At 43.8% G+C, this 21,388-nt stretch overlaps 1 protein-coding gene across 1 annotated transcript; it reads right to left on the reverse strand.

Annotated features, from left to right (window-relative positions):
* Positions 1 to 15,103: 15,103 nt before the first annotated feature.
* Positions 15,104 to 19,442, reverse strand: LOC138671577 (uncharacterized). Its single transcript, XM_069759756.1, has 4 exons — positions 19,392 to 19,442; positions 16,083 to 16,224; positions 15,827 to 15,977; positions 15,104 to 15,746 (listed from the first exon to the last, which is right to left on the reverse strand). The coding sequence occupies exons 1-4, from the start codon at positions 19,440 to 19,442 to the stop codon at positions 15,104 to 15,106; spliced, it is 987 nt and encodes a 328-aa protein (XP_069615857.1).
* Between the last annotated feature and the right edge of the window lie 1,946 nt (positions 19,443 to 21,388).

A 21,388-nucleotide genomic window follows, 5' to 3' on the forward strand; every position in this document is an offset into this window, starting at 1 on the left:
TTGTGGACAACCATAGAGCGGGTGGGAGGTTGTCCACCCTATCTCCACCCCAGGGTGTGGTCTGGGGTTTAAATAGTCGGCCTCCTGAAGCATTCACTGTTCAGTGTATTTGGAGAGGCTAACTCCAGAGAAGTGTTCGTGCTTGGGCTAAATTGAACCGTGTGTTTTGCTAAACCCTGAGTGGGCGGATCCCCGCTACTATAAAGACTGTGCTTTATGTTACCTCTGTGTTTTCCCCTTTTTTGCCCAAAAGGGCCGTGTTTATTTCCACTTCACTATGATTTGTGCTGCATATATACCGTAATAAACCAGTGAAGATCTTAAAGAGACAGTGTTCCCGTGCCTACCTCTGTGTACAGCTGAGTAAGTCGATCTACCACAGGTGGTGTTTCAAATGCAGGCAACGTTCCAGAAACACATGTAGTGGCTGTGGACAAACCACATGTCCTGGTTAAAGGCGGCCATAAACCAGGAGATGATGACAGACACCATGGAGGTGCTTATCAAGCACCTGGTCTAGGTCCAACAACAACAGCAACAAGTAAGTCAACACAGCAGCTTGGTGCAACAGCTCCTTCCCCAAGACCAAATGATGATTCGAACATCCGGAAAGCAGTAAGCCGAGCCATGCAAGATGACCCCAGGAGATGATGTAGAAGCATTTTTGACTGTTATTGAGCGGGTAGCAGACAGTGAGAAACTACCGTCAGGGCAGTGTGCTGAGGTGCTGGCCCCCTATCTAACTAGTGAGTCCCAAAAGGCTTATTATGATTTGGCGTTACAGGATGCACCATAGTATGCAAAATTAAAACTGAAATTTTGGGAGCGACTATGTTGGTCATCAAGTGTTCATCACTGGGCGCATTATAGTGACAACCCCCCTGCTCTCAAATGTTTCACTTATGTACAAAAGTGGTTGCAGCTGGAGTCTTCCACTCCAGCACAGACGGTTGAGTGGGTTGTCATGGACAGATTTGTTCACTTCCTTCCTAGGCCGGTGCAGACCTGGGTTGCCCAAGGAGAACCCCGGAATGTTGATGAACTGGTGGGCCTAGTGGAATAGTACAAGGTGGCTGAGAGGTCCTTAAGGGAGCCGGGCGGTGTTGCATCCCCATACTGGGGTACCCTGAAGGAGCCCAAGTGTAAGAGGGATGATAGAGCCACCACTGGATGGGAGTCCGAGGTCTCAAGGAGTGGCTGAGGGGTTGCCAAAGGCCACTGGTAAAGACCTGGTCTGCTGGAGATGCCATGGTCCTGGACACATAGCCCCCATTGTCCTATGTCCTCCAAGCAGATGGACTGCAGCCTAGGGGGGCGCTGTTCATACTATGCCTATCCTGCCTGCAGAGTGGACTATCAACCCAGGGAGAGGCCGCAGTCATGTCCTGTGACAATAAATAGCATAATGGTGTCTGGACTCTTGGACTCAGGAAATTTGGTGACTCTGGTAAAGTCCACACTTTCCCACCAGTTGATCCCTGGAAAAAACATGGACATCTGTTGTATTCACGGGGATGCCAAAGACTACTCTGTTGCCAGAGTGATTATAAAAACAAACTGTGGGGCTGAGGTCAGAGTGGTTAAGGACCTGCTACACCCAGTGATAATAGGATGTGACTTTAGCCTGTTTGTGGAGGTTCCAAGTCGGTACCGCCATGATGAATTCCCTTCGCAGGCGGCGGATGAGTTCCCCCTTTGTGTCCTTGCTGGTGATGAGGACGAGATGGGGACCAATGATACCGAGGTTCCTGAGTTGGGGGTTTATGGGGGGAATTTTGGGACTGCCCAAATGCAGGATCATACTTTGAAAGGGTCTTTTGATAATGTGACTATGATAAATGGGGTTGCACAAGAGACGTGGGCTGACACCAGGTTTCCTTAGTTTACTTTAAATGAGGATCTGCTTTATCGGGTCACTAAACCAAGAAGGGAAATGATAGAGCAGTAGTTGGTGCCGGGTCCCTATAGGCATAGGGTATTAGAACTGGCCTATTCTCATGTCTTGGGTGGGCATCTGGGAGTAGACAAAACTCAAGAGCGCGTCCTTCAGAGGTTCTACTGGCCTGGGTGTCACTGGGACATTGTTAATATCTGCAGATCCTGCCCTACCTGTCAGCGAGCTGCTCTCATGTCCCACTTAAAAAAGTCCCCTAGTGTTGCTCCCGATAATAGAAGTTCCATTTGACCTGATTGCCATGGACCTTGTTGGGCCCTTAGTTAAGTCCGCCAGGGGTCACCAATACATCCTGGTGGTAATGGACTATGCTACACAGTACCCAGAGGCGGTACCACTGAGAAACTCCTCCAGCAGGAGTATAGCGCTAGAGCTAGTCCATATTTTCTCCCGGATGGGCCTGCCAAAGGAGATCCTGATGGACCAAGGGACTTCTTTTATGTCCAAAGTTATGAGGGAGTTGTGTAAGGCTCTCCAGATTATTCAACTCTGTACGTCGGTGTACGATCCGCAGACGGACGGCCTAGCGGAGAGGTTCAACAAGACCTTGAAATCTATGCCTAAGAAGGTCGTGGAGAAGGCTGGCTGCAACTCGGATTGCCTACTACCGTACTTACTGTTTTCTGTTAGAGAAGTCCCACAGGCCTCTACGGAGTTTTCACCGTTCAAGCTGCTATACGAACGGCACCCACCGGGACTTCTGAACATTGCAACGGAAACCTGGGAAGAGGAGGTAACACCCCACCGAAGCGTCATCAGACATGTTGCCCAGATGCAGGACAGGATTACAAGGGTGATGCTGATTGTGAGGGAGAGCCTCCTTCAAGCACAAGAGGCCCAGACTAGGGTCTACAATCGGTCGGCAAGACTGAGACAGTTTAGCCCTGGAGACCAGGTGTTGGTGTTGATCTCCATGGTGGAAAGTAAGTTCCTGGTTAAGTGGCAAGGGCCATAGGAAGTCTTCAAAACGTTGAGTGACGTCAACTACAAGGTAAACCACCAGGGAGAAGAAATTTGTACCAGGTGTACCCCATTAACCTGCTCAAACCATGGCGAGACAGGGAACAGGTGGAACCTATGCCTAGGGATCAATTCTGGAGCCCGTGTCGAGGATGTCACCGTGGCAGAGACACTATCACCGGCCCAGAAGCAACAGTGCTGAGAGCTACTTCAGCTGAACCAGGACCTATTTTTGGAGTTGCCAGGTGTACGCAGGTTGTGGAGCATGAAATCTTGACGAAACCACATGTGAGGGTGAACCAAAAAAAAGTATCAGATTCCTGAAGCCCGCTGCAAGGAGATCTCCAAGGAGGTGAGAAGAATGTTGAGCTTGGACATCATAGAGGAGTCAAAAAGCACCTGGTCCAGCCCCCTTGTCCTTATGACAAAGCTGGATGGAGAGTGGTGTTTTTGTAATGACTACAGGAAGTTGAACAAGGTGTCCAAGTTCGACTCATATCCGATGCCCCCCGGGTCGATGAGTTCATTGAAAACCTAGGGTCAGCCAGGTATATCACCACCCTGGATCTAATGAAAGGGTACTGGCAAATTCTACTGTCCCTAAGTGCCAAGGAGAATATGGCCTTCTCTACGCCTGACGGGTGCTTCCAGTATACCAGGATGCCATTTAATCTCCAGGGAGCCCCAGCTAACTTCCAGAGAGCAATGGATTGGATCTTAGCCTCTCACAAAAAGTATGCCACAGCTTACCTGTACGACATTTTGATCTTCAGCCCAGATTAGGGAAGTCATCTGCAGAAAGTCCATGCAGTGCTGGATGTGCTGAGGAAGACAGGATTTACCATAAACCCAAAGAAGAGGCGAAATACTTAGGACATGCAGAATATATACACTGTGTGCAGAATTATTAGGTACGTTGAATTTTAGAGGATTATTTTTATTATTGATCGGCAACTATGTTCTCAATCAACCCAAAAGACTCATAAATTTCATAGCTTAATATTTTTGGAAGTTGGAGTGGTTTTTTTTTAGATTTGGCTATCTTAGGAGGATATCTTTTTGTGCAGGTAATTATTACTGTGCAGAATTATTAGGCAACTTAATAAAAACCAAATACATTCCCATGTCCCTTGTTTATTTTCACCAGGTAAGCCAATATCACTGCACAAAATTTAGAAATAAACATTTCTGACATGCAAAAACAAAACCCCCCAAAATTACTGACCAATATAGCCACCTTTCTTTATGATGACACTCAACAGCCTTCCATTCATAGATTCTGTCAGTTGCTTGATCTGTTTACGATCAACATTGCGTGCAGCTGCCACCACAGCCTCCCAGACATTGTTCTGAGAGGTGTACTGTTTTCCCTCCCTGTAGATCTCACATTTTATGAGGGACCACAGGTTCTCTATGGAGTTCAGATCAGGTGAACAAGGGGGCCATGTCATTATTTTTTCTTCTTTGATTCCTTTACTGGCCGGCCACGCTGTGGAGTAGTTGGAGGCATGTGATGGAGCATTGTCCTGCATGAAAATCTTGTTTTTGTCTTGAACGATACCGACTTCCTGTACCACTGCTTGAAGAAGTTGTCTTCCAGAAACTGGCAGTAGGTCTGGGAGTTAAGCTTCACTCCATCTTCAACCTGAAAAGGTCCCACAAGTTCATCTTTGATGATACCAGCCCATACCATTACCCCACCTCCACCTTGCTGGCGTCTGAGTCGGAGTGGAGCTCTCTGCCCTTTCTATAAAACCTTTGAAAAGTCAGTCTTAAGATATTTCTTGGCCCAGTCTTGACGTTTTATCTTATGTTTCTTGTTCAAAGGTGGTCGTTTTTCAGCCTTCCTTACCTTGGCCATGTTCCAGAGTATCGCACACCTTGTGCATTTTGTTACTCCAGTAACGTTGCATCTCTGAAATATGGCATCTTGGCAGCTTCACGTTTGATTTTCCTCAATTCATGGGCAGTTATTTTGCACCTTTTGCTTTTTTGCCCAACACGCTTCTTGCGACCCTGTTTGCTATTTGCCATGAAACGCTTGATTGTTCGGTGATCACGCTTCAAAAGTTTGGCAATTTCAAGACTGCTGCATCCCTCTGCAAGACATCTCACAAGTTTGGACTTTTCAAAGCCTGTCAAATTTCTCTTCTGACCCATTTTGCCAAAGGAAAGGAAGTTTCCTAATAATTAAGCACACCTTATATAGGGTTTTGATGTCATTAGACAACACCCCTCCTCATTACAGAGATGCACATCACCTGATTTACTTAATTGGTAGTTGGCTCTGAAGCCTGAACAGCTTGGAGTAGGACAACATGTATAAAAAGTATCATGTGATCAAAATACAACTCGCCTAATAATTCTGCACACAGTGTAAATATGAGGGGGTCTACTCTAGCATATACTGTAAAAACTATATAGCGCTCATCATAATCTGTAAAAACATAATAAAATCAGCTAAAGTAGAAAATAAACACCAAGTAGCCAAAACAAACAAGATAAATCCAAAGAAATTATTTTAATAAATAAAACATAAGGTCTGCACAGGAGGGTCCCCTAAATAATGGTAATTAATGGAGTTGGTCATTAAGGATCAAGGCAGAATTACTAAACAAGTTTTGTAGCTCTGTATATGGCAAAGAAGAGAAAGTGGCTGATGTAATCAATCCTAGTGGTTTTAATATGGCTACGAATACACTCAGTTAGTTAAACATAGATATTTTAAGTTAAATAAAGTCAATGTGAACAGGGGCCCAGGACCCAGATGGACTACACCCCAGTGTTCTTAAGGTACTCAGCTAAGTTATTTTTAGATACTCTCTACTGACTGGTACCAAGTGACAGGCACAAAATTAATATTGCACACATCTTTTTTTAAAGGGTCCCAGGTCTTTCTCAGGTAATTAAGGACTAGTAAGCTTAACATCCATTATGGGAAAAATATTCCAGTGATCAATAAGTGATTATACAGGATGTATTTACTAGGAAATAATATTATTGGTGATAGTCAGCATGTTTTTTCCTAAGAACTGATGTTGTCAAACTAACCTGACAAACTTTTATGAAGAGGTGAGTGGAAAACTGGACAGTGTGTTAGCTGTGTATGTAATGTTTTTAGAGTTTGCAAGGTCATTTGACACTGTCCCACACAGGTGCCTAATTGGTAAATTAAGGTCTGTAGATTAAGAAAGTAAGATTTAGAATTGGAACAAAAAGTGTCTCACAGACCGGCTCCAGAGGGTTGTGATGAATGGCTGCTACTCTGAATGGTTTTTGTTTCAGGTTCTTGCACTTAGTGCACATAGGGGTGTGACCTTATTAACGACACAGTAGATATTATTAATAATGTTCTTTGTATATTTGCAGATGACACAAAGTTATGAAGCATAATGCAGTCTATGGAAGATGTTTATAAGCTACAGTCTGATGTGAAAAACCAATACAAAAAATGTCCTCCAAGAAGATCATATAAAAATATAATTTTATTAAACCATATTTAAAACATAATAAAAAAAGGGATGACATCATACAAAAAAAGGGAATGAAAGAGCCTTCAAACATTGGGCAGCAGTATGAAGCAGGTCCAACAAAAGTAATGAATATGTAATATCAATAATAATCCATCATAGGTGAATTACATAGAAAGCACAATGTTTATAATAAGCAGCATGCAAAACTACATGAGCGTATGGACCCAAAACATTCTACAGGACTGAGTGTAACCAATTCAATGAAATAATACAATGCGTAATGAGCAAAGTTGCTGGAGAGCCTTATAGCTGAATATTTCCCTGCACATCACAGCCAAGCTTCGGAGATAAGATAAATAACAGTTCACAGTAAATATTAGGCTAGTAGATACACATAGTTACCAGGAGTCCAGACTGCCACAACGTACCACCTGACGCGCGTTTCGAAAGTCTCTTCCTCAGAAGAATTGGTTACACTCAGTCCTGTAGAATGTTTTGGGTCCATACGCTCATGTATTTTTGCATGCTGTTTATTATAAACATTGTGCTTTCTATCTAATTCACTATGATGGATTATTATTGATATTGCATATTCATTACTATTGTTGGACCTGCTTCACACTGCTGTCCAATGTTTGCATGTTCTTTCATTCCCTTTTTTTGTATGATGTCATCCCTTTTTTTAATTATGTTTTAAATATGCTTTAATAAAATTATATTTTTATATGATCTTCTTGTAGGACATTTTTTGTATTGGTTTTTCTGATTTTCATGGTCCTCCATGTTCATATTGTGGGGCATTCTTTTGTGCTTTACAGTCTGATGTGGACAAAGTTTGGGAATCCACTTGGCAGCTAAGGATAAAATGGAAAAAAAACTATACACCTTGGCACTATTAACCTCTTAGTGACCGAGCCAATTTTGACATTGATGACAAGCCAAATTTTTTAATTTTGACAACTGTTACTTATGTAGTTATAACTCTGGAACGCTTCAAAGGATCCCACTGATTCTGAGATTATTTTTTTCGTGACATACTGTACTTCATGACAGTGGTAACATTTCTTCTATATAACTTTGGTTTATTTGTGAAAATGTCGCAAAATTGTCGAAACATTTGAAAATTTAGCAATTTTCAAACTTTTAATTCTTATGCCCTTAAATTAGAGTATGCCTCACAAAATAGTTAATAAATAACATTCCCCACATGAATAAATAACATTCCCCACATGTTTACTTTACATCAGCACAATTTTTTAAACATATTTTTTTAGGAAGCTATAGGGGTTATAAGTCGACCAGCAATTTCTCATTTTTACAACAAAATTTACAAAACCATTCTTTTTAGGGACCACCTCATATTTAAAGTGACTTTGGGGGCCTATATGACAGAAAGTTCCCAAAAGTGACACCATTCTAAAAACTGCATCCCCCAAGGTAACATAGTAACATAGTAACATAGTAACATAGTTAGTAAGGCCGAAAAAAGACATTTGTCCATCCAGTTCAGCCTATATTCCATCATAATAAATCCCCAGATCTACGTCCTTCTACAGAACCTAATAATTGTATGATACAATATTGTTCTGCTCCAGGAAGACATCCAGGCCTCTCTTGAACCCCTCGACTGAGTTCGCCATCACCACCTCCTCAGGCAAGCAATTCCAGATTCTCACTGCCCTAACAGTAAAGAATCCTCTTCTATGTTGGTGGAAAAACCTTCTCTCCTCCAGACGCAAAGAATGCCCCCTTGTGCCCGTCACCTTCCTTGGTATAAACAGATCCTCAGCGAGATATTTGTATTGTCCCCTTATATACTTATACATGGTTATTAGATCGCCCCTCAGTCGTCTTTTTTCTAGACTAAATAATCCTAATTTCGCTAATCTATCTGGGTATTGTAGTTCTCCCATCCCCTTTATTAATTTTGTTGCCCTTCTTTGTACTCTCTCTAGTTCCATTATATCCTTCCTGAGCACCGGTGCCCAAAACTGGACACAGTACTCCATGTGCGGTCTAACAGAGGCAGTATAATGCTCTCATCATGTGTATCCAGACCTCTTTTAATGCACCCCATGATCCTGTTTGCCTTGGCAGCTGCTGCCTGGCACTGGCTGCTCCAGGTAAGTTTATCATTAACTAGGATCCCCAAGTCCTTCTCCCTGTCAGATTTACCCAGTGGTTTCCCATTCAGTGTGTAATGGTGATATTGATTCCTTCTTCCCATGTGTATAACCTTACATTTATCATTGTTAAACCTCATCTGCCACCTTTCAGCCCAAGTTTCCAACTTATCCAGATCCATCTGTAGCAGAATACTATCTTCTCTTGTATTAACTGCTTTACATAGTTTTGTATCATCTGCAAATATTGATATTTTACTGTGTAAACCTTCTACCAGATCATTAATGAATATGTTGAAGAGAACAGGTCCCAATACTGACCCCTGCGGTACCCCACTGGTCACAGCGACCCAGTTAGAGACTATACCATTTATAACCACCCTCTGCTTTCTATCACTAAGCCAGTTACTAACCCATTTACACACATTTTCCCCCAGACCAAGCATTCTCATTTTGTGTACCAACCTCTTGTGCGGCACGGTATCAAACGCTTTGGAAAAATCTAGATATACCACGTCCAATGACTCACCGTGGTCCAGCCTATAGCTTACCTCTTCATAAAAACTGATTAGATTGGTTTGACAGGAGCGATTTCTCATAAACCCATGCTGATATGGAGTTAAACAGTTATTCTCATTGAGATAATCCAGAATAACATCCCTCAGAAACCCTTCAAATATTTTACCAACAATAGAGGTTAGACTTACTGGCCTATAATTTCCAGGTTCACTTTTAGAGCCCTTTTTGAATATTGGCAGCACATTTGCTATGCGCCAGTCCTGCAGAACAGACCCTGTCGCTATAGAGTCCCTAAAAATAAGAAATAATGGTTTATCTATTAAATTACTTAGTTCTCTTAGTACTCGTGGGTGTATGCCATCCGGACCCGGAGATTTATCTATTTTAATCTTATTTAGCCGGTTTCGCACCTCTTCTTGGGTTAGATTGGTGACCCTTAATATAGGGTTTTCATTGTTTCTTGGGATTTCACCTAGCATTTCATTTTCCACCGTGAATACCGTGGAGAAGAAGGTGTTTAATATGTTAGCTTTTTCCTCGTCATCTACAACCATTCTTTCCTCACTATTTTTTAAGGGGCCTACATTTTCAGTTTTTATTCTTTTACTATTGATATAGTTGAAGAACAGTTTGGGATTAGTTTTACTCTCCTTAGCAATGTGCTTCTCTGTTTCCTTTTTGGCAGCTTTAATTAGTTTTTTAGATAAAGTATTTTTCTCCCTATAGTTTTTTAGAGCTTCAATGGTGCCATCCTGCTTTAGTAGTGCAAATGCTTTCTTTTTACTGTTAATTGCCTGTCTTACTTCTTTGTTTAGCCACATTGGGTTTTTCCTATTTCTAGTCCTTTTATTCCCACAAGGTATAAACCGCTTACACTGCCTATTTAGGATGTTCTTAAACATTTCCCATTTATTATCTGTATTCTTATTTCTGAGGATATTGTCCCAGTCTACCAAATTAAGGGCATCTCTAAGCTGGTCAAACTTTGCCTTCCTAAAGTTCAGTGTTTTTGTGACTCCCTGACAAGTCCCCCTAGTGAAAGACAGGTGAAACTGCACAATATTGTGGTCGCTATTTCCTAGATGCCCAACCACCTGCAGATTTGTTATTCTGTCAGGTCTATTAGATAGTATTAGGTCTAAAAGTGCTGCTCCTCTGGTTGGATTCTGCACCAATTGTGAAAGATAATTTTTCTTGGTTATTAGCAGAAACCTGTTGCCTTTATGGGTTTCACAGGTTTCTGTTTCCCAGTTAATATCCGGGTAGTTAAAGTCCCCCATAACCAGGACCTCATTATGGGTTGCAGCTTCATCTATCTGCTTTAGGCTATGTTCACACGTTCAGGATTTCCATCCTTTTTTTTTCCTGACTGAAAACGCAGGTCTCTGCAGAAAACGCAGGTGCGTTTTTTGGTGCGTTTTTGGTGCGTTTTTGATGCGTTTTTTGATGCGTTTTTTAGTGCGTTTTTTAGTGCGTTTTTTGATGCAGTTTTGTCTGTAGATTGTCTGTGTTTGACAGAAATAAAGTTTACTGCAGTGGGGGGGGGAAAAAAAATAAAAATGATGTCATTTCCTTGTCCAACCCTTTTCTTCTTCCATCCTCCATTTTGGAACTTACACATCAAAATGAGTGGACGTGCTGAGCGTCGTCCAGATGACAGCCCACGGATCCAGCTCCGCACGCCACACCGGATTGCGATCCTGGGGTTGATGCTTCTAATTCTGAATCGACATGCACGTCAGGTAAGCAGATGTCTGTTTGTTTTATATATTGGGTTATGGGTACATGTCCACGTTCTGGAAACGCTGTATGTTTGGCGCTGCGTGTGGCCGCAGCGCCAAACATGCAGCGTCCACATGTAACAGCATACTGGAGGTGATGTCATGAAATCACGTGTCCACTGTGTGTCATCTGTCAGCCCTGCGACTCCGGACATGCTGCGCGTCTTTTATGATCACAGCATGTCCGTGTTCCTTGTTGTGAAACTGCGGCTCCGCAATGAATAAAACAGGGCCCTATGCGTCGGGTGTGATGATGCTGGATTTGTACAATGAACACATCTGGCATCATTGCGTCCCAGAATGGGGTGGGCCTTCCTGAATGTGGACACGTACCCTTACATAATCGGCATTGTTTTCCAGGCATGTTTGATATATTTTTCAAATTGTTGTGTTTACAAAAAAAAATTTTATTTTTCTATTTAGCGGCGGCAGAGAAGACGTGTGCAGAAACGAATGTGGGTGCACCCGCTTGTAGAAGACCGAACTGAGAAGGGGCACTTTCATGTGCTGTACAATGATTTGAGGAGGTAAGTAGAAATATATAGAATGACTAATTTACCTTTTTTTGCAAGCAATACTTGTGAAGTAACCCTTTTTTGTTGTTCTTTTGCAATTTTCAGATATCCTGAAAAATTTATATCGTTTTGTCGGTTACCAATTATTGCCTTTGACAGACTGCTTACCATCCTGGCACCCCATTTAACACTGCAAGACACGGTGATGAGGAAGTCCATCTCTGCTGAGGAAAGGCTGCTCATCACCTTGCGGTAAGTAACAATTTTTGGGGGGGAATGTTGTTAGGTCTGTATTTTACTTGTGTCTGTGTCCAGTATGTGTGATTAAACCCACCCAGTCCTCTTGTTGGACAGGGGGCACACATACATACACACACACACACACACACACACACACGTGAGATACAGTGGGGCAAAAAAGTATTTAGTCAGTCAGCAATAGTGCAAGTTCCACCACTTAAAAAGATGAGAGGCGTCTGTAATTTACATCATAGGTAGACCTCAACTATGGGGAACAAACTGAGAAAAAAAAATCCAGAAAATCACATTGTCTGTTTTTTTATCATTTTTTTTGCATTTTATGGTGGAAAATAAGTATTTGGTCAGAAACAAACAATCAAGATTTCTGGCTCTCACAGACCTGTAACTTCTTCTTTAAGAGTCTCCTCTTTCCTCCACTCATTACCTGTAGTAATGGCACCTGTTTAAACTTGTTATCGGTATAAAAAGACACCTGTGCACACCTTCAAACAGTCTGACTCCAAACTCCACTATGGTGAAGACCAAAGAGCTGTTAAAGGACACCAGAAACAAAATTGTAGGCCTGCACCAGGCTGGGAAGACTGAATCTGCAATAGCCAACCAGCTTGGAGTGAAGAAATCAACAGTGGGAGCAATAATTAGAAAATGGAAGACATACAAGACCACTGATAATCTCCCTCGATCTGGGGCTCCACGCAAAATCCCACCCCGTGGGGTCAGAATGATCACAAGAACGGTGAGCAAAAATCCCAGAACCACGCGGGGGGACCTAGTGAATGAACTGCAGAGAGCTGGGACCAATGTAACAAGGCTTACCATAAGTAACACACTACGCCACCATGGACTCAGATCCTGCAGTGCCAGACGTGTCCCACTGCTTAAGCCAGTACATGTCCGGGCCCGTCTGAAGTTTGCTAGAGAGCATTTGGATGATCCAGAGGAGTTTTGGGAGAATGTCCTATGGTCTGATGAAACCAAACTGGAACTGTTTGGTAGAAACACAACTTGTCGTGTTTGGAGGAAAAAGAATACTGAGTTGCACCCATCAAACACCATACCTACTGTAAAGCATGGTGGTGGAAACATCATGCTTTGGGGCTGTTTCTCTGCAAAGGGGCCAGGACGATTGATCCGGGTACATGAAAGAATGAATGGGGCCATGTATCGTGAGATTTTGAGTGCAAACCTCCTTCCATCAGCAAGGGCATTGAATATGAAACGTGGCTGGGTCTTTCAACATGACAATGATCCAAAGCACACCGCCAGGGCAACGAAGGAGTGGCTTCGTAAGAAGCATTTCAAGGTCCTGGAGTGGCCTAGCCAGTCTCCAGATCTCAACCCTATAGAAAACCTTTGGAGGGAGTTGAAAGTCCGTGTTGCCAAGCGAAAAGCCAAAAACATCACTGCTCTAGAGGAGATTTGCATGGAGGAATGGGCCAACATACCAACAACAGTGTGTGGCAACCTTGTGAAGACTTACAGAAAACGTTTGACCTCTGTCATTGCCAACAAAGGATATATTACAAAGTATTGAGATGAAATTTTGTTTCTGACCAAATACTTATTTTCCACCATAATATGCAAATAAAATGTTAAAAAAACAGACAATGTGATTTTCTGGATTTTTTTTTCTCAGTTTGTCTCCCATAGTTGAGGTCTACCTATGATGTAAATTACAGACGCCTCTCATCTTTTTAAGTGGTGGAACTTGCACTATTGCTGACTGACTAAATACTTTTTTGCCCCACTGTATAAGGCTGAGTGTTGCATGGTAAACCCCGGCCCTGCCGCCTGCACTCTGGAGCGGAGTCTGCACCCACATACCAATACATGGAGCCGCACGCTCCACAACGGAGTGCATGCAGCAGGTCCGGGGATTACCATGCAACACTCGGTCATATCTCGCATGCGTGTGTGCACAAGTCCCATCATGCCTTATTAATGTTTTTAACACCCTTTGTGTTGTGCTGGGTGTTAATGCCAGCATTATTGAATGGTGCTGGACGCATATAATAGCGGCCTTAACTTGTGACATGTTGTAATTACCTTTTTGTGTGACATTTCTAATTTTCTTTTTTGTTTCTTTCCAGATTTTTGGCCACAGGAGAGAGCTATACATCCCTGCACCTCCAATTTAGAGTTGGTAAATCTACCATCTCTAACATTGTGAGGTGTACATGTACCGTCATCTGGCAGAAGTTGCAGCCCATGGTGATGCCTTCCCCAACCGAGGAGACTTGGCTGCAGGTTGCAGCAGGCTTTCAGTCTGTGGCCAATTTCCCAAACTGCATAGGTGCAGTCGATGGTAAACATGTTCGGGTTCAGCAGCCACCACGATCAGGATCACGCTTCTTTAATTATAAGAAGTATTTTTCTGTGGTCCTGATGGCGGTGGCTGATGCCCATTACAAATTTGTTGCCATTGACGTTGGTGCCTATGGTAGTACTGGGGATTCTCGGGTGTTGCGAACGTCACAGATTGGGATGCAAATTCTTCGAGATGGCGGCACGCTCCCAGCCCCACGACCTTTGCCGGGTTCCACACATCCAGTGCCCTTCGTGATGGTATCGGATGAGGCGTTTCCCTTAACGACAACCCTGCTGCGCCCATACCCACGAAGGGGACTGGATGCCCGACGTAGGATTTTTAATTATCGGCTGAGTCGTGCACGCAGATATGTGGAATGCACCTTTGGGATCATGACTAGTCAGTGGAGGATCTTTCACACTGCCATTCAGTTGGACACAGACACCGTTGATGCTGTGATAAAGGCTTGCTGTGTACTCCACAACTATGCTCGTGAGTACAACACTGACGTTGATGTGGAGTACCAGCAGCCAGTATTTAATCCAGTGGTCAACGGGGGTCTGGGTAGGCCGTCCAACTCTGGTGTGCGTGTGAGAGAATCCTTCACTGACTACTTTATGAGTCCTGAAGGTGCCGTGCACTGGCAATACTCCTGTGCTGGTGTTGAGCAGCCTGACCAGCAGAGAAGGATGCATCTACACTGACCCCCAAAAAAATGTTGCCGACATCGCTGATAACAGTTTTGACAACATCCCGAAGAATGAGAAACGCCATCAACCAACACAAAAGTTTGAAAAAAAATTTTTTGTTTCATGTGACCAAAAACAGTTTGGAAAAATTGGTTGTAATATAAATAAAAAATCTATTTGGGTGTAATTTGTTATCTTTTTTTTATGTCTAAAAAATTGTTGGTGTTTTACGAAAATAATAGCAGTATGACGTATACAATTGTTAACACATCAACACATAAACCACTAATTGATAGCCCATAAACCCAGGATAGCGGCCTTGTCCGCATTGTAATAAAGAAGAGAATATTTTGTGTGAAATATAATATATTTAAAAGAACACAAATTATTTGTAATCTTTACAAAAGATTTTTCAATTAGAAAAAAAACAAAAAACCCCTTTCAAAACCAACAGGCAACTGGAGCTAAAAAAAAACCAAAAAAAACTCTGTGCCACTGAAAACTTTTGCCCACGTTCAATTCAGAAATGTATATTCGGGAGAATAGAGGAAATTTGATCCCTCAGATTGATATGGTGCTCCCCCCATATGCTGCAAGAACTTCCTTGGCTGTGGGCCAAATACTGGGGTCTGGTAGCTGTTGTTTTCGGTGTTCGGTGTCGGGGCCTGAAAAGTCCCAACACCCCCATCAGAACCTCATTGTAGGGAGAAATCAGAGCAGGGTCCTCCAGAGCAGTGAGGGACATCTGGACCATAGACATGAAAAGAGATTGTCTATTCGGTGGCAGGGAGCGTGTTTTTCTTGCGACAGTTTGTGCAAATGAGTCGCAATGGTCATCGGAACTAGATTTTTTTAATAAATCTAACGTGTCACAAGCTATTTGGACAGTTTGGTCATCTTGGTTCTTCTTTGTTTTTTTTGTTTTTTTCTCTGCTGCCACCGGATAGACAGCTCTCTTCTCCACTCTCACAGCTTCTGCGGAATCAGATGCTTCAGCAGCTGCTGAACTAGATGTTGATGCAGCAGCTGCTGAAGTGGATGCTGATTCAGCAGAAGCTGTGGGAGTGGAGGTAGAGATGGTCCCTCCCACTCCAGAGGAACTGCCTGCTCCATCCTCTTTGTCGCTGTCCTCCAAATCAGCTACCGACATGTTTCCTTCCGTCCTGTTGGTGAAAAAAAAAATATTAATTTTTCGCACAACATATTATATATAAATAATCATGTGGAGTGGATTTTAACTTACTTTCTCAATGTCCTACTGGTCACAAGAAACTGCAGCTCTTCACTAAAGGGGAATTTACTTTTGCTTGGCGAAGAGCCACTCTTTGAACATTCATTGAGGAACTTTGTAAAACGGTCTCTGATGGAGCGCCAACGTTTCCTCACATCGTTATCTACCAAAAAAAGGTTACAAAATACAACAACATTTTTTGTGAGATCTAAACAAATTATATTTTTAATCTACTCAAGGTTTACTAAATAAATTTAATTAAAATTACCGATTTGCTGCTGTGTACTCCCTGGATATTTGTCCCAATCCGGGATAAGGTCGCGCACTATTTTTGTCCAGGCTAGTTCCCTGAAGTATTTATCCTTGTATGATTCATCGGCTGGGTCCCACAAGGCCGGATAATCACGAACCTACAATAAATACAATAGTGTCATCTCATAATCTATAGCACGACCAAGTAATGTTACACAATTGCTGGAAATATTTCAAAGTAACCCCTAATCATTGAACACAAGCACAAACTGAAAACACAAACACCAATAAAAACGTTTGTGTGCAGTTGTTTTACCACTAGCTCTGTCGCCGTCAATCCTGAGTGGTTCGTGCGACAATCAACAACATTCAGTAAAAAACACACTATAAACTGAAATAGTTAGGGTAGGGTTAGGGCTCATAACCCTAAGCACCCTACCCCAAAAGGGATCCTAAACATAACCCAACCACAAAAGGGATCCTAACCCTAACCCTACCCCTAAAGGGATCCTAACCCTAACCCTAACCCTACAGGGATCCTAACCCTAACCCTAAAGGGATCCTAACCCTAACCCTAAAGGGATCCTAACCCTAACCCTACCCCTAAAGGGATCCTAACCCTAACCCTACAGGGATCCTAACCCTAACCCTACCCCTAAAGGGATCCTAACCCTAACCCTACCCCTAAAGGGATCCTAACCCTAACCCTAACCCTAACCCTACAGAGATCCTAACCCTAACCCTAAAGGGATCCTAACCCTAACCCTAAAGGGATCCTAACCCTAACCCTACCCCTAAAGGGATCCTAACCCTAACCCTAACCCTACAGGGATCCTAACCCTAACCCTACCCCTAAAGGGATCCTAACCCTAACCCTACCCCTAAAGGGATCCTAACCCTAACCCTAACCCTACAGGGATCCTAACCCTAACCCTAAAGGGATCCTAACCCTAACCCTAAAGGGATCCTAACCCTAACCCTACCCCTAAAGGGATCCTAACCCTAACCCTAACCCTACAGGGATCCTAACCCTAACCCTAAAGGGATCCTAACCCTAACCCTAAAGGGATCCTAACCCTAACCCTACCCCTAAAGGGATCCTAACCCTAACCCTAACCCTACAGGGATCCTAACCCTAACCCTACCCCTAAAGGGATCCTAACCCTAACCCTACCCCTAAAGGGATCCTAACCCTAACCCTAACCCTACAGGGATCCTAACCCTAACCCTAAAGGGATCCTAACCCTAACCCTAACCCTAAAGGGATCCTAACCCTAACCCTACCCCTAAAGGGATCCTAACCCTAACCCTAACCCTACAGGGATCCTAACCCTAACCCTACCCCTAAAGGGATCCTAACCCTAACCCTACCCCTAAAGGGATCCTAACCCTAACCCTACAGGGATCCTAACCCTAACCCTAAAGGGATCCTAACCCTAAAGGGATCCTAACCCTAACCCTACCCCTAAAGGGATCCTAACCCTAACCCTAACCCTACAGGGATCCTAACCCTAACCCTAAAGGGATCCTAACCCTAACCCCAACCCTAAAGGGATCCTAACCCTAACCCTAACCCTACAGGGATCCTAACCCTAACCCTAAAGGGATCCTAACCCTAACCCTAAAGGGATCCAAACCCTAACCCTAACCCTAACCCTACAGGGATCCTAACCCTAACCCTACCCCTAAAGGGATCCTTTAGGCTTGCTATTGTAAGGTGGCATTAAGCACGGTTAATAATGGAGAGTCGTCAATAAGACGCCTATCCATTATTAATCCTATTAAAGGGTTACTATAATATATGTGGACCCCCTAAAAAAATACATAGGGTCCCCCTATATTTTTAGTCCAGAAAGGCTAGGCAGACAGCCGTGGGCCAATATTTGAGGCCTGGGAAGGGGTTAAAATACCCATGGCTGTTCCCAGGCTATGAATATTAACCCACAGCTGTCTGCGTAGCATTTCTGGCACTACAATATAGGGGGCCCCTAAAAAAAAAACGTGTTGGGGTCCCCCTATATTTTTAGGCCAGAAAGGCTAAGCAGACAGCTGTGGGCCAATATTTGAGGCCCGGGAAGGGGTTAAAATACCCATGGCTGTTCCCAGGCTATGAATATTAACCCACAGCTGTCTGCGTAGCCTTTCTGGCACTAAAATATAGGGGGCCCCTAAAAAAAAACGTGTTGGGGTCCCCCTAAATTTTTAGGCCAGAAAGGCTAAGCAGACAGCTGTGGGCCAATATTTGAGGCCCGGGAAGGGGTTAAAATACCCATGGCTGTTCCCAGGCTATGAATATTAACCCACAGCTGTCTGCGTAGCCTTTCTGGCACTAAAATATAGGGGGCCCCTAAAAAAAAACGTGTTGGGGTCCCCCTATATTTTTAGGCCAGAAAGGCTACGCAGACAGCCGTGGGCTTATATTCATAGCCTAGGAAAGGGGCCATGGATATTTGCCCCCCCCTGGCTACAAATATAAGCCCGCAGCCGCCCCGGAAAAGGCGCATCAAAAAGATGCGCCAATTCCGGCACTTAGCCCCTCTCTTCCCACTCCCGTGTAGCGGTGGGATATGGGGTAATGAGGGGTTAATGCCACCTTGCTATTGTAAGGTGGCATTAAGCCCGGTTAATAATGGAGAGGCGTCAATGAGACGCCTATCCATTATTAAGCCAATGAAAGGGTTAACAAAAAAACACAAAGACTAGAAAAAATATTTTAATGAAATAAAGACACCCACTTTTTGACCATATTTTATTTAACGCCTAATCCGTCCTGAAGACCCTCGACCTGAAAAAAAGGCAAAACAAAAAAACAAATTCATACTCCCTGGCCCTGTCCGCAGAAATCCATCGAGGGTCCCACGAAGATCTTCCATGGAGAACAGACACATCCAGAGATGTGTCTGCTCTCCATGACTGGCCATTGAACTCCGGGACAGTACGCGATACACTGCTAGGAGCTTCGCTCCTGGCAGTGTATCGCCGGAGAGCAGCCGATCGTCGTGGGACAATCGTTTTATGGATTCTGCGGACAGGGAGTATGAATTTGGTTTATTATTTTTGGATTTTTTCCTTGAGGATCGAGGGCTTCGCCTACAAGTGTGGTGTATGGTGAGTATATACTCTATGTTATGTGTTGTATGTACTGTACTGTGTGTGTCATGTATGTGTATTGTGTTGGTGTTTGGTGTAAACTTTAGTATTGTGTAAGTCGCCGGACACAGGGACAACTCTCCCATCCTAAATACCGGATGGGAGTAGTAGTCCCATACGGCGACTTAGCACAATGGAGGCATATCGTCGCATGGGGACGGACACGCAGACATACCAGATCAATCAGACGCCCGACATCGATCCCCATGCGACGGTATGCCTCCATGATGACAGTCTCTTCGGGATACAGTCAGGACCACACACGCCGCCCACGGACTTCCGCCCACGCACTTCCTCCCGCTTCCCCGCACTTCCTGCTGCAGCGGTTCTGCACATCAAACCGCAGTAAAACCCGCAGATATTTTTTTGATCTGCGGGTTTTACTGCGATTTTGACCTCACAATGGAGGTCTATGGGTGCAGAACCGCTGCGGTTCAGGAAAAAGAAGTGACATGCTCCTTCTTTTTTGCCGCAGCTATTCTGCGCGGCTTTTTAAACGAAATTACGGACCATGTGCACAGCAGTGACTGTTTTCCATAGGGTTACATTGTTATGTACCCTGCATGGAAAACTGCTGCGGAACCGCAGCGGCAATACCGCTGCGGTTCCGCAGTAAAAAACGCACTGTGTGACCATGGCCTTAGAAGTAGACTTTCCATGGTTTCTGTTATATTTGGGGGTTTGTAACAGACCCCAATGAGAATTTTGTTACCATTTTTCCCTCCATGAATTTCGACCCATATGGACTCGACATCCTCATTTCCTTCGCTAATATCCTCCCTTAAAGTGGACTTTAGACAAGACTTTACATAGAGACAAACCCCTCCTCCTCTCCGATTTTTACGATCCTTTCTAAACAGACTGTAACCCTGTAAGTTAACTGCCCAGTCATAGCTTTCATCTAACCATGTCTCGGTTATTCCCACTATGTCAAAGTTACCTGTAGATATTTCTGCTTCTAGTTCTTCCATCTTGTTTGTCAGGCTTCTGGCGTTTGCGAGCATGCAGTTTAGAGGATTTTGTTTTGTTCCAATCTCCTCGCTGTGGATTGTTTTAGAAATGTTCTTACCTCCCATCTGAGTATGTTTTCCTGGGTCTTCTTTGTTCAAGTCTAATGTTTTTCTTCCCGTCCCCTCTTCTTCTAGTTTAACGCCCTCCTGATGAGTGTAGCGAGTTTTCTGGCGAACGTGTGTTTCCCAGGTTTGTTGAGGTGTAGTCCGTCTCTGGCGAGGAGTCCATCGTACCAGTAATTCACACCGTGGTCCAGGAATCCGAATCCTTGTTGTCTGCACCATCGTCTTAGCCAGTTGTTTGCATCAAGGATCCTGTTCCATCTCCTGGTGCCATGCCCGTCTACTGGAAGGATAGAAGAAAAAACTAACTGTGCATTCAGTTCCTTTACTTTCTTCCCCAACTCTTCAAAGTCTTTGCAGATTGTCGGTAGGTCCTTCCTTGCCGTGTCATTGGTGCCAACATGTATCAGAAGAAATGGGTGGACGTCCTTGGAGCTGAAGAGCTTTGGTATCCTATCGGTCACATCCTTGATCATCGCACCTGGAAGGCAGCATACTTCTCTTGCAGTTATGTCCGGTCTGCAGATGGCTGCTTCTGTGCCTCTCAGTAGTGAGTCTCCCACCACCACCACTCTTCGTTGCTTCTTGGCTGTACTTTTTGCTGTCACTTGTTGCTGTGTGCCCTTTTCTTTTTTGCTTGCTGGTATTGCTTCATCCTTAGGTGTGCCATCTTCATCCTCTACAAAGATTTGATATCGGTTCTTCAGTTGTGTGGTTGGTGATTTCTCCATGGTCTTCTTGCTTCTTTTGGTCACATGCTTCCACTCATCTGCTTTTGGAGGTTCTCTGACACTTTTTTCACCTTCTGTGACCAGTAGAGATGCTTCTGTTCTGTCTAGAAAGTCTTCATTCTCTTTGATGAGTTTCAAAGTTGCTATTCTTTCTTCCAGACCCCGCACCTTTTCTTCTAAAAGGGCCACTAGTCTACACTTCTGACAGGTGAAATTTGATTCTTCTTCTGGTCGATCTGTGAACATGTAGCACATGCTGCAGCTCACCATGTAGGTTATCACATCTGCCATGTTGCTCCTAGATCCTGCTGACTTGCTGTGTGTTTTCCTTCTTGTGTAATCTACTCAGCCAAGCTCTCTTGCAATAA

This window comes from Ranitomeya imitator, chromosome 3 (genome assembly GCF_032444005.1).
Source record: "Ranitomeya imitator isolate aRanImi1 chromosome 3, aRanImi1.pri, whole genome shotgun sequence".
Classification (NCBI taxonomy): Eukaryota; Metazoa; Chordata; class Amphibia; order Anura; family Dendrobatidae; genus Ranitomeya; species Ranitomeya imitator.